Here is a 14,935-nt window from a genome sequence, read left to right on the forward strand (position 1 = left end):
GCATGGCAGAAAAGAGAAACTTGCAGTGATAGGCAAGAAAGTTCCTGCAGTTTGGCCCAGTGCGATAGATGAGGACTGCAAAACCCTCAGTAGCACATATAATTTTCCCAAACTTTGAAAAATAACACAAGTGCACCTTTAAGTATTGGTCCTTTGAAGTGTTGCAAATTGGAGTGCATACATCCACAACTTCTGAAATGGTGGACTGTGCTATTCTGTGGCTAAAATCCAGACTCATACAAGATTCCCAAGTCACCAGGAATGTTACAACCTGCCTGCATCATAACAGGGCACTTACTGGTATTTTACTCATGATCTAAGATGGTATGACCACAAAACGTATAAACATATGATTTAATTCTTACTTTTGAGAATGTGAGACATCCTCTCTCATGACTGTGTCATACATGCTAATCCCACCTTCTATCATAGACAGCAGCCTCTCGAAATAGGCCATGTCCATCCTCATGAAGCTTCGAAATTCTTGCGGATCTTTGGGCCTCAGTTCTTTCTTAAGCGGTGTATATAATCCGCTGCCTTCATCCCTTCTTTTCAGCCAAGGTCAAACTCAACAACGTTTGGCTTTTTGTTTTCATCGTCGTTCTGCCCTAATCCGAAGATTTACTGCCAGGGCAATAGCTACAAAAAAAAGTGGGTCCCCCATGCGCAAAATGCTGTATAAATGTAAATTTAGATATACCCTTAAGTGCCATAATAGAAAACTAACTGTTGAGTCTGTAATTCAGAACAGTAATAACCTACATAAGAGAATACCAATTAACTAACAAATAATGATGAAAAACAATTTCTTATTAAACTGGACCCTTGAGCTCACATAAATAATTTGAATGGTTGACGTTCCAATATGTCACATGGTCCCCCTTGTGTTTCTCGCAGAACAACAAATGATTTTACAAGAGACCAGACAGTCCTATTTGCATTTCGTGCATTATTACTGTCTACTGTGCATGTGCGAGGGGTATGTCATGGGTTGATGGTGTAATAGGTCTTTGTGAACCAGTCCGTAGTTACAGACAGGCACACTTGGGGCGCTGGTGCATAGGTGTACAATTTATGCACATCGTGTAACAGGGGGCTAACTGTTGAAGATATGACCTGTCTGGACTCTCACTCCTTTCTGCTGAGGCATTCCAAAATTTTCAATGATTTTATCCTCTTTATTATTGGGTCTTTCAGGGGCAGTTCCCAGGAAGGTTTTGTCAAGTATCGAGCCCAGGAGCAAAACCTTGTCTCCCTTTTTGAGCCCTTAATAGTTAAAACAGCAATTTGAAAGCAAAAATTCACACTAACACTGTTCTCTGATGAGAACCTAAAACAGTTGTACTACCTCATGTTTCCATTCTTCTGGATGATCAGCTGTAATTGCTGCATGGTGGTTTTAAGATGAGACGCAGAATAAAAAATGACAAATAATACACAAACAATGAAATTTTAATGGAGTTCCTGATATCTATTGCAAACTATGCTACACTTGTCATACTCCAGTCTCTCGAATAAAGTTGTCTGACAGGGCATCACCAACATGGTGGTGCTAGTAGCTCTCCACAAGGATGGAGCCAATAAGAACTGGAAGGTGAAGTTGGTGAAGGATGTTTTATGTATATGGTCTTTCTGGTATTGTCATTAAGTATCAGCCAGGATTTCCGGCAAAAAAGGTAACAGTTGTTGCAATATACTTCACTTCTTCATTCCAGTTTCATCTGCACTGATTGTATTTAGCAAAAATAAAAATTCAATGACCACTGTCAGTATAAACATTTACAATATATACAGTTATCAATAATTACAAATCAGAGGTTACATAGTTAAAAACAATCTCATAGGAAATTGTGCTCATTAAACCAAATGGCCAAGAAGTAATACCCTCCAGTTTCACTTCATGTTCCATAATTCAGAAGTAATGACTGAAGCTGCTGTAATAAAATGAAGAATATTAAAACAAATTTAAAAAGGGGTACACAAAAATAAACAGCCTCAGATCAATGAAATACTTACTTTGTTTCCAAGTTTCAAAATTTTTTCATTCAATTGATGGGCCAAAATGTTGTCATTCTGTTTTAAATATGTAGAAACATGATGAACAGCCACTCTGTATAGTACAGGACTCCACTTTTCTTGCACAACTCCTGCAGGAAGACAAACTGATTGTGATATGCCACACTCAAGCTCCTGCCATAATGAATTGTTACTCAATTTTCAAGGTGAAAACATAAATACATATACTAAATGTCACACTATTCAGCCTGGTTCAACGTTCCAAAAGTAAAGTTCTCAAACAGTATGAAGTTGCGAGGTTTCATTCTTAACTATCGAGAGAAGTTCTTCAGCACTGATGGCAAATTGTATTTTGTGAATTACGTGAAGTTAAAGTTAGTGCAGAAAAATGCTTCAGTATGTAAAAACATTGTAATACTGTCAAACACAGCTGTTGTTTGAAGAGAAATGCTGAAAACCATGGCAGACAAATGCTGTTACCTGAGCAGACTCTCTACCCCTGAATGGAGTACACCATTTGCCTGGTACATGTATTGCACAAGGTTGCAGAAAAGGTGCGATCAAATTACCCTGATGTGAAAAAATTAATTTCCTTTGGCAGAAAAATCTATGTGAAAGCTCCAATACAGGTGCAGAAATTCAGGACTAAGCTCCTTCACTGCCTCTCCTCCCTCGGCCTGTTCTTACATGTGGGATTCTTGGCTTAGTGTTGCTTAGTTCACAGAATTAAAGACAATCTTTTGTGAGACTTATAGCAATGAATCAAGTGCTATCGATACTGTGAAAGAAGTCTTTACAGATACCTTGTCTTGAGACTTGGCATACAACAATGACAATTTTTCAGTGGTAAGCCATCACATGACTGTAAGCTGCTGGTACTGGATATTGTGCAACATGCACAGAGAGAGTTGTGTTGAGCTCATTGTCAATGTGGCTGACAAAGTGAACAACAAATTACAAACTGTTCTGTAGAAGTAGTAGTAGTAGTAGTAGCAGCAGCAGCTTTATTCATCCATAGATCTCTTTTTAAAGGATATAGGACATGTCAAAGTATTTACAAGTTTAGACCAATTTAAAATAAGCTAATTCGATATACACATATTACAGACTTCTAGTTAGACATAATCATTAGATTATTCTACAATGTGCAAAATTAATGACAGTCTTTCTGGGAATGCCACCACATTTGAAGACAATGAACCAAAGCTGGCCTGTAGTAACCTCGCCATCTCCAAATATGCTCCTGTGACACCATGTGATGATGTGTACACGAGCTTTACCTCGTACAAAACTATCCTTGGCAACAATTATAGGTCTTTTAAATGGAAACCAGAAAATGCACCATATGATCCAGTGCAACTATGCAGCAACAAAATTGACAGGCTGCAATAACTAATTTGTAACACGTTAGTAGTAGTTGTTCAAAAATACTGCAAAAATTAAATATTATTGTCACAATTTGTTCAGAAGTGAATTCTGTATTATATGGTATATTCAAAAATCAAAAAGAATGTTTTTAAATAAATTTGTATACAGTCATGTTTTATAAAATGTGGGCAATGTGTCAGCTAAAGATTCAAGGACACACAGTAAGTATTGCAAAGGAAACTAAAGAGAACACTTAAATTCTTTCAGATGGTAAAACTGGAATAAACAGAGGCCAAGTCACAGATCCATTAAAAATGTATGAGGAGCATGAAAGCCACAATTTGTCTTGCCCAACTGAAAGATGCATTGAATCTGAAATAAGTATTCAGAAATATAATCCGAACCAAACAATCTAAAGGGGAATTTATAACAGTTCATGTATCTGGTGCTGTCAGTAGTTTTCAGTTAGTGGCAAAAGATCTTCCAATTACTCCAGAACTCCTGGGAACTCTACTGCTTAGTATTTTTAGTAGATGAAATATAGTTTATGACATTGACATCCCCCATTAACCACAGATGGGCAGAAGGAATGTAGAAATAATACATTCAAATGGTATGAGTTGTCGAAGCAACATCCATGAGCATAGAAAGTTTATGAGGAATTGAAAACCAAAATTTTGTGTCTATGAGAGCTTCAGAAAGCCACACACTGGACAGGTCATCAAAAAGAGCAAAAATAACGACTGTGGTCGTCAACTTCAGTAAATATAACTCAGATTTAAAAGTGCACAATACTGTAGCGAACTTTTGAAGCTGTATAATTGTAATAATGTACTTCCAGTTCACCTGCATCACAGGTGAGTAATTACATAAATTTTATGATGCTAGTCACCATGGTCAAAGGAAAGTGCTATTTGTGCAATGGATGCAAATGTGGTCTCCACTATGGCACAGTATAGTACAAGGAAAAACCCAGATACTACTGCTGGATGTCATAATAGAGTTTAAAATGAGGTGTTCAACACAGGCAGAACCATATTCAAAGGCAGAACCATATTCAAAGGCAGAGCAGGTGCACAGTTGGAGATAGTCATCATAAGAGTAATTAAACATGCAGCTGAATTGATTGAGATTTGGACACTGAAGAGCGGTGTTACTACATACGGTCATAACTGATTACTCTGAAAGTTGCAGAATTGTGGGTATAAGAAGATACAAAGGAAAAAATACAGTATTATACAAGAAATACTGACTGGAACCAATTGAGAAATGGTATTTTCTGATAGGGCCTGTAGACATTAGTTACAATATTGACACAAAAGCGAAAGACTGAGTCAGAACACAATACAAGCAATATTGGCAGTCAGGCACACTTAATCGGCAAAATTATTAAGGCTTTCACGACTACTTGTTGACAAATTGCCTGTTGGCTTCTGCCTTGAGTTCTTTGGCCGATGTTTGTTTGATAATTATTCTAATGTTTCACGACCACAAGGGGATGGCATTGTCAAAGCTTCACCCTCCATTACTAGTGATGTAGCTGATGATGGAGCTTTGGCAATATCAGCAAAACGTCAGAAAAATTATCAAACAAATCTTGGCCAAGGAACCTGAGACAGAAACCAACAGGCCATTTGTCATACTTGATTGAGCTGGCTAACTTCATGGAACGCAGGTCTCCAGAGATTAACAAAAGAGGTCTGACGAACAAAAAGATTTTATCAAAACAAGCTGCACTATGGAAGAAAAAGCTTACAGTAGGAATGCTACAGGAATCTGAGGCAATAATTTAAAGAGAGTTTGCGGCAAGTAAGAATGGATAACAAGAAGAGGTGTGTAGCACAGAATCTTCACTTTGGTCTGTGGAACATAATATGTATAGAAAGAAAACTTAATCTTGAATGTGACTTAACATCAAGATGGTGGAATAGTGTGTCCATTTGTAGAGGAAGAAAATCAGAAGCAGCACTGAAACTAAAGGCTATGAAATTTCTGTGTCCAGATCGCATTCCTGCAGAAGTTCTACAAGCTGCTCATGTGCAAATTAGTCCATATTTCAGTCAATTTATCAACGCATGTCTCCTGCAGCACAGAACACCAACATTATGAGAGATAGCAAACAAGATTATTTTGAAGAAGAAAGTTGTAAGTCCTACAGGCCAAACTTCTTTTCCTAAAGTTTTGGAGAAATTGTTATGTAGCAGCCAGTAGGAGCAAAGACCACTGTATTGAACCAGTCATCATTTTTTTTCTATTTACCATGTTCCGTAGAGTAAGTAGTATCTCACTCCCATAGTTTTCAAAGAACTTAATGGATCTCGAGACCCACAGAATCTGACCCATCATTTTTTGTTGTCTTTTTTTTCAGCTAGAGATTAATTATTTTACTTTACTGGTTTATTTTCTGTGCTGCTGTTTCATTTCAGAGACAATAAACTGATAAGAATATAAAACATTATAGACAAAATATCTAACACTTTTGTAGTGACTTAATGTAAGAGGAAGTAGCCATTTCCAAGAACAGGCAATTACGATTTTCGAAATTAAGCAAGTCAATTGGATGAGCAAATCTTGTATGTATCAGCTTTCCCATTTTAGTTCATAAACTCAAACTCTTACTGTTATCACTGAGTAATGAAATATTTCACATTCTGTTGTCAAATAAAAGAGAGTGGTTTGTCTTAGATGAGCTACAGATTTAAAAATTCATGCAGGAATGTGAAATCTGGTAACACATGATTTAAATGACTTGTATACATGCAACTATCAGATTATTTTTTTTTTTTTTTTTTACTTTTTTAAAATTATAGAAATTTCTTAAAAGTGAACTAATATCCGTGAAGTTTTATCTTACATGTAAACTGCATAGGACTCAGACTAAATTAATAGGACAAAAATATGGAATGTGTTGAGTGGAAAAAACCAGGTTCATGAAAAATGCAACTGGTAAGAGATATGAAACACATGCAACCTGAACAATTTCTTTAGAACTGTTTATTTAGTAGCAAGCAAATGCAAAAAGCTTTCTTGCAAATTTTCTGATTTTATGCTTAGCATGTAAGAACATAGCATTAGTTCATCATTTTCAGCAATTGTGGTTTACGGAATCAGCCACTTTGTTGACATCAAAAACTGATTGCGACATACGCCATTATAGCTTGCTTCTGTGCATTTAATTTAAATTGTGTGTTTCGAGCGTTACATTTTTTTAAAAATAAAGTTTTTAAGAGAAAACTGAATATGATTAATCATTTGTAAAAATCACAGACATTGCTAAAACTCAATTGATGGTAAAAGTGAACAACAAACTACAGAAACTCAATTCATGCAGACGAAGGGCAATACGATTGAAGCACAAATAGAAATGTTAATTAAGATAACTGTACTAGTACAAGATAAAAACCATCAAAAAGTTCAGAAAAGGTAGGATAGCCAGAAAAAATTTTGGCTATTCCCGGGAAGAGTATAAAGAGCAATGAAGGACCATCTGTGTGGAATTGCTTGTGTGTCACAAGGCTGATCATGAAAATTTTTATCGCTGCAGCAAGATGTTGCCTCTGACGTCGACCAGTAGAGTGGTACCATGCAGACCTACAGGCCCTACCAATAAAGTGACATGAGATCGTCACATTCAGCAGAGATTATGTTGAAAAATAGGGTATTATAGCCAAAAGAATGGGGAACAACACGGTGTAGTGGAATCACGAACAAAACTTGCCTGCTTTCAGAAAAAAAATGTATTGCATTATTTACTGAACGTTTCTCATAGATAATTTAGCACAAAATGGAGGATAGGATGTTTCTCTACTGACTTCTACACATACATACCAGGGAAGAAGGATCCTGTTGTATTTATTCGATCATTTGAGAATACTACTCCAAAGCTGGACAGAGCATCAGTAATTAATTTTTCCAGTGGATACATACAAAAAGAGATTAAGCCCTTGCAGGTTAGAAGTATTAGACCAGAATGAAGATTTCAGAAAGTTTTTCTCAAGTAGTGCTCTTACAAGCACACACAGGAAAACTTAAGGAAGGAGATGTTAAATCCAGAACCATTTAACTTGAGAGTGAGCAATGCGAGGGTGCATTTCAGAAAAATATTTAAACAAAGCTAAATATTAGGAATAAGAAATGATGCAGATAGAAATACTCTGGATTCTAAAAGAAAATCTATGATTAGAGATTAGAGAAAAATTATTATCCATGCTGGACCAGGACTTGCTTGAGGAAGATTGAAGGGCAAACGTGGCACATTATTCACAAATCTTAAGGCATGTAATAGAGTAGTACAGTTCCACAGTGCACATGTATAACGGCATACTGCACATAAAAAATGATCAATCACAGCAATTACCATGCCAACATGAGAGTCATGGCGATGGCTGCAGTAGACTTGGTTGTGGGAACAGATGCTTGAAGTCTCTTCAGGTTTGCTGCACGATCCTAAAATCAACTCGATTTGATATTTCGACAATCCAACTGCTCACCATCTTCAGAAGATGCTGAATTATCAGTTCTCAGCAGGACTCATCAACAGAAGCAGCATTTTCCTGAAGATGGCAAACAGTTGGATTGCCGAAATATCGAACTGAGTTGATTTTAAGATCTGGCAGCAAAAGCCAGACAGACTTTCAAGACTTATTAAGCCAGGAAAGCCTATGAAGAACGGATGCTACTGGACTACCAGAGAAACTAATTTCCTGATGGTCTAAGAAGAAGACAGTGTGAATACAAACAGCAACATCTGAGATGTGGTTATCTGATGAACAAACCACAAAAAGGATGAGTAAGAAAGATCATGAAAACTAAAATTGACCAGTAACAGTCCCTTTAACTTGGCTGAGAGAACATGAGTAAGCAACGAATACAAAGTACAGCTGTTATGGTAAATTCATGGAGAATTAATGGCAGAAGCATGTTATACAGAGCAGACAGAGTATACACATAAGATAGGCAGGCTGCAATAAATTTATGAGATCATGAAATTATGATAAAAGGTTTCTTCATGAATGCAATACAAAGATAGATTTTATATTAGGAAAATTTGTGCTCTGTGCAGAAGATTGAAAGATAGATTGACATGGTAGAATCTCTTTCAAGGCATGAACAATTTTACGAACATATGCAATCAAAAGTTGTATGTACTGTTACTGGTCCACCACGGAATGTAACTTCAGCATTCTGAATCGATCTGTGTAATGTTTTGGTGCATTTTTCCAATATATTTGAGAAAAAGCTAGAAGACATCACAGATTATGAATGCAAACTGGAAGTCAGATCACATGAACCATTAAAATTACATACTTCTGAAGAGAGCAGTAGGTCAACAAGGACATATGAAACGTGATAAACCAGAAGTCGTAAGAGAAATGAGACTGTTGTATTCTGGAGCATACATTATTATGATAAACCTTCATTACGGAGTGTAGAATGTATGATCAAGAAGTAAAGGGAATGTTTGTTTTCCTGAAAGAGACCTTATTCCTTCATCAACATCACCTTTGTCCCCTTTTGTTAGGGTGTTAAGTTCCTTCAGTGATCTGTTTTTATTATCTCATCAATAAAGGCAATACAATGTCCTTTAAATGTTCCCATCAGCCTCAGGAATAAAAACAAGGGTCAGGGAGACATGTTGAACGAACATGGTGGCTAAGGCAACATTATGTCTTCTTTTTGCCAAAATATCACAAATAAACACTGAAGCGTGAGCAGGAGCATTATCGTGATGCCATTTTCATGAGTGGTTCTGCCACAATTCTGATCATTTACTTCAGATTGCTCCACACAAATGTTGTATAACTTCTTCCAGGTTGTATTCTTTATTGACCATAAGGCAGGTATTCATAATGCACTATCCCATTGTAATCAAAGGAAATGGTAAGAAGGAGGTTCACATGTGATCGAACTCATCAATTTTTTTTTCAGTCTTGGCTCTTTAGGCGGTTTTTGTTGGGAAGGCAGTTCCCATTGGTACAATTGGGCGTCAGGTTTGACATCATACCCATACGCTGACATTGTGTCACCTGTTATAATCTTCTTTAGACTTTCTGGATCATTGTCAGCTTCATTCAGCAATTCCTGAGCGATATCTACACAACATCATTTTTGGTTGAAATTCAACAGTTTCGTAACAAACTTTTCTGCTACACATTTTGAGCCCGAAACATCTGGGAAAAAAAAGATAAATGCGAATTAGCCAAAGGATATCCTGACATCTTCAGCAACCTCTCTGTCGGTGATTCGGCAATTTTCCAGAACTGTGTTCTTTATTTCTTCCACATTGTCTTCAGTAATTGATGTGCTAGAGTGTTCATGATGGTTGTTGTCTTCAGTGTCTTCTCGACCCTCTTTCAAGCATTTATATCGCTCATAAACTCTTTTGTCTTACTCGTAGTAGATTTGCCAATAGCCACAGTCAACATTTTGTATGTAGTGCTGCATTTTACTCCATTTATCAAGCAAAATTTAATGCAAATTCTTTGATCCATCTTTTTCATTGAGCACTCAAAAACTTGTATAACCTTCTCGACTATCAACAATAAACTAAAAAAATTCAAAAAGCCGAAAATTCAAACATGTATCAAGAATATGTGTGCCAAACAAGATCAGATGTATAAAGCCCACTAAATTAAAAAATTCACATTACTTTTTGATCACATCTCATACCTGTTATGTTTTCTAAACTCTAAGAGCATTACAGGTTTATATTGCTACAAAGACCTCCATCAAAATTTCATGGTTAACTTACACATATGCAGAAAATGACAGTAATACTATGCATCATACTAACAGTAACACATAATCTTTGGGTCATTCATAAAACTGAAATCATAAAGCTTACGAGGGCTATGGCAATCCAAGTGAGTGAAGTACATTCAAATGAGTGGCTTGCATTTATTGCAAAACAGTAGAATGACAGCAATATTTTGGAAAGCATTGTGAATATCAAATGAAAATGACAATCACTGATACATTTGGTGTGTGCACATAATTTGTCTGAGAGATTGTGATTTTATTATAACCATTATTATGTATGAAGGTACAGGAGTTATTATGGTTTTTCATTTGTATATTGTGTCTTCACATTTACTGATGCTAGCATAAAGTTTCTCCATAGTGCAGCATGCCTGCAGGGACTTCAGGTGGTAAACACTGTAACATTGCAACTAAGAAGGTGTATGATTTAATTTATATATTAGTAACTTACCTAAAACCGAATGGACTAGTATGGATAATTCCTGTTTTGTCATGAGCAGCTGGACTAATTACAAACAACTATCCTTGTATTTATTTATCTGCCATATAAGTGTTTAGATGTAACTGTTTTGGCAAATAATGTTAAATGACAAAAGTATGGCCTTGTAAGTGAAGTATTACCAAGTTTATTATTATTCATGGCCATGGTTACATATGTGTCCAAATTAACCAAAAAAGACATTGGTGTTTATTGCTTCCATGTACACAAATTTACTGAGGAGATGTGAATGACTGTTCTTAAATGGGCGGTCACTTGCAACTTTACAGAGACGTCATGCAGGATACAAATTCCAAAACGTGCAGTGCTGCAGAATTCTTACCTCGTACAAATGATTATATTCAATGTGCAAGAGGTGATAGGATGTAAATAGAGCTAGGAGAAGCATTGCAAAACAGTTGGCAACAGTAAATGCAGTGGGCACAAGCACTGTAAACACATAGTACAATAGAGATTGTGTGCAACTCAACTAATGAAATGATAGACCTGCTGTTATATGAAATATGCATTGTTGAGTCAGACTGTAGTTGAACAGCATATGTACAATACCAAAAGATGCAATGATTATCACTGTGGTTTCACAGGTAAACAGCAGAGAATGACTCATATCATAATGGTGTAACATGGACCAAATCAATTGAAATTTGTACTCGGATGAATGATGTTCCGCATGTTTCATGCTAGGAAGTGCTACCTAACATATGTCTTAAGAAAGCAAATAATGTCAGAAGATGTAAACAAAAATTTTAAGATGTTGTTCGGAGGCTTAAATTATTTTAAACCACCCTGAGCAGAGGACATGCTGCAGTATTCATGTTTGGCACACTAGTGTAAAAGGCGACACAAAACAGGCTAGGTGCAAAATCCATGCAATTTGCACATTATTTACTTATATTTATGTACACAACCCACATACTGGTATTTCCTTTGTGTCTAAGTAAAATAATATGTGTCAGATAAAACTGCCTCAAAAACTTAGCTCTAAACAATTGATATAAATTTAAACTTCTGTTACATTTTGATTGTACCAAACCCATATTTGTGTCATGATGTGTTGTATATTTTCATTTATGACAAGCCACAAAAATGTATTTTGAGCTACAGTATCAGATGAGATCAACATTTGTGATTTATACAATTTTAGCAATAGTATCATCATTCAAAGAATCAGTCTCCCTGAATTTCAGCGTACATATGTGGAAATAAACATAGATTTTTGAGAGCTTTTGTATGTTATGAATGTTGTTTTAGGAAACTTACAAAAGTACTTTTTCAAGAATCTTTGTAAATTATGAGTGTTGTGCTAAACCTCTTTTGTAGGAAATTGGCATTTATAATTTACAGTTACTGTAAATAACTAACATATCATGTCATGTTAGTCTTCTCTTTTAACAGTGATGTATACTGAAGAGCCAAAGAAACAGATACACCTGCCAAATATCGTGTAGGACCCCCGTGAGGGAGCAAGCAGAGGTACCGTAACACAATGTGGCATGGACTCGACTAATGTCTGAAGTGGTTCTGGAGGGAACTGACACCATGAATCCTGCAGGGCTGTCCATAAATCAATAAGAGTATGAGGGGGTGGAGATCTCTTCTAAACAGCACGAGGCAAGGCATCCCAGAATGCTCAATAACGTTCATGTCTGGGAAGTTTGATGGGCAGCAGAAGCGTTTAAACTCAGAAGAGTTCAAATGGCTCTGAGCACTATGCGACTTAACTTCTGAGGTCATTAGTCGCCTAGAACTTAGAACTAATTAAACCCAACTAACCTAAGGACATCACACACATCCATGCCCAAGGCAGGATTCGAACCTGCGACCGTAGCGGTCTCGCGGTTCCAAACTGTAGTGCCTAGAAACACGGCGACTCCGGCCGGCCTCAGAAGAGTGTTCCTGGAGCCACCTTGTAGCAATTCTGGATGTGTGGGGTGTTGCATTGTCATGCTGGAATTGCTCAAGTCCATCGGATTGCATGATGGACATGAATAGATGCAGGTGATCAGGCAAGTTACTTACATACGTGTCACCTGTCAGAGTCATATCTAGATGTATCATGGGTCCCATATAGCGCCAACTGCACATACTCCATACCATTACAAAGCCTCCACCAGCTTGAACTATCCCCTGCTGACATGCAGGGTCCATGGATTCATGAAGTTGTCTCCGTACCTGTACACATCCATCTGCTCGATATAATTTGAAACAAGACTCGTTTGACCAGGCCACGTGTTTCCAGTCATCAACAGTCAAATGTTGGTGTCGATGGGCCCAGGCAAGCCGTAAAGCTTTGTGTCGTACAGTCATCAAGAGTACACAAGTGGGCCTTCGGCCCACAAAGCCAATATTAATAATGTTTCGTTGAATGGTTCACAAGCTGACTCTTGTTGATGACCTAGCGTTGAAATCTGCAGCAATTTGCAGAAGGGTTGCACTTCCATCATGTTGAACGATTCTCTTCAGTCATCATTGCTCTCGTTCTTGCAGAATCTTTTTCTGGCTGCAATGATGTCAGAGATTTGATGTTATTCCTGATATTCAAGGTCCACTCATGAAATGATCGTATGGGAAAATCCCCACTTCATTGCTACCTTGGAGATGCTATGTCCCATTCATCATGTGCCGACTATACCACCACATTCAAATTCATTTAAATCTTGATAACCTGCCATTGTAGCAGCAATAACTGATCTGACTACTTCCATAGTGAAGTAGCTTTGGCTTGCATAGTCCTTCTTTCACATCCCCTTATCAGTTTTTACATCATTAGCTGCTCTCAGACAAACGATTCTCTCTTAATTCACAACAGAGTGTGAAATATTTTGTCCTCATTGGCAGGCTATAACATATTAGGTTTAATTGTATGAATTAAAATGAAAATGCTCACACACATAAGATTCATTCACCTACCAACCACAGTGCCATATTCTGCCTGTTTACATGTCTCTGTGTTTGAATATGCATGCCTATACCAGTTTCTTTGACACTTCGGTGTAAATTGTCTGCATTCATAATGTGTTTATTATTGAATTTATTAGTGATGATAAGCTGAAAAACGTTTCAGAAACAGTAAATTTTGTACTAAATTTTCTAGTTATTGTAATACATTTTTACTGATCTGTAAAATACTGCATCAGTCGCCATGCATCCTCACTGTGTATGCTGTTCTCAGGCATGGGATGAGTTAAATGCTGTTCGTATATAACTGGAAATTGTCCTGACTACTGCCAAATGATTGGAAGCTGTGGAGCTGAGTATGTTGAGAGGGCTACTGAGAGTTATGTACTAGAGATACTAATAGTAGTTCAAGTACTGTGCTCTTCTGTGGATACTGTCACTTCTACAGGAAATACATGATCTATCACTATTTGCCCACTTGCCTGTGAGTGGTGTGTCAATGGTAGAACTTAGGGAGAACTCAGGAAGATACACCCATCCCCAAAAACTAACAAGTTCGAAGTGCTGATTTCCACTGAAACTGAGACAGTGAGACTCAATTCACATGTTGGAAAACGTAATGTGTCCCTTTTCAAGGTGAAGCAAATACAGACTGATAATGTCTATTACTCAACAGCAGTTCAAACATCCAGTGAATAATGGTACTCCTTATGGAAATGGCAGAAAGTGATAGGAAGGAACACCATGTGCAGGCAGTGTGTATCCCTGGGACATCATTCTTCATTGTAAACAGGCTATTCTGGCAGAGCTAGTTAGGGAACAGGATGTAGCCAATGGCAGATTGTGGAGCACATGGACAAACAATGCCTGTCATCAGGGCTCTGCTGTCATACTTGAATTATTCCAGTGACTGGCAGAGAAGGTTGAAAATACCAGCTTAACAAAGCTCACAATCTGTAGCTTTGCCACCAGAACAGACCTTGGTGCACTGGTTCTGTGTCAAGTGGAAGACCTGAACAAGAGACCATGTTTTTTGACACCTGGGTGGTGACTTCCCGGACTTGTGCCACAGGGTTGAGAACTGTAAGGATACTCTAAATTGGTCATCTGTGTATCACATATTAGAGACAGTTACCCAGGTAGCTGATTTTGTGTATATGTGAATGTGTGTGTGTGTGTGTGTGTGTGTGTGTGTGTGTGTGTGTGTGTGTGTGTGTGCACAATGATCTTTTAGATTAGGTGACAGTCCGTCCAGTCCAGATAACACAGGTTGTAGGAGACCCATAGTATCAGTATAAGATCCAAGGAAACATCCCCCACAGGCAAGAGTATTAAAATTGTAGTGGCCTACTGTCAAAGCATTTGCAACGAAGTGCCTGAGTTAGAAATGGTCCT

At 37.4% G+C, this 14,935-nt stretch overlaps 1 protein-coding gene across 1 annotated transcript in view; it reads right to left on the bottom strand.

The window, feature by feature from the left end:
• Window positions 1-1,431: 1,431 nt before the first annotated feature.
• The window catches only part of LOC126481061 (RNA polymerase II-associated protein 1), a 199,529-nt gene continuing 186,025 nt past the window's right edge, over window positions 1,432-14,935 (bottom strand). The window contains exons 24-25 of the mRNA XM_050104543.1: window positions 2,017-2,147; window positions 1,432-1,934 (exon numbers count right to left, since the gene is read on the bottom strand). Coding sequence (XP_049960500.1) covers window positions 1,899-1,934; window positions 2,017-2,147 — 167 coding nt within the window. The 3' untranslated portion in view covers window positions 1,432-1,898. The remainder of the gene's footprint in view (window positions 1,935-2,016; window positions 2,148-14,935) is intronic.

The sequence above is a fragment of the Schistocerca serialis genome, chromosome 5 (assembly GCF_023864345.2).
Source record: "Schistocerca serialis cubense isolate TAMUIC-IGC-003099 chromosome 5, iqSchSeri2.2, whole genome shotgun sequence".
Classification (NCBI taxonomy): Eukaryota; Metazoa; Arthropoda; class Insecta; order Orthoptera; family Acrididae; genus Schistocerca; species Schistocerca serialis.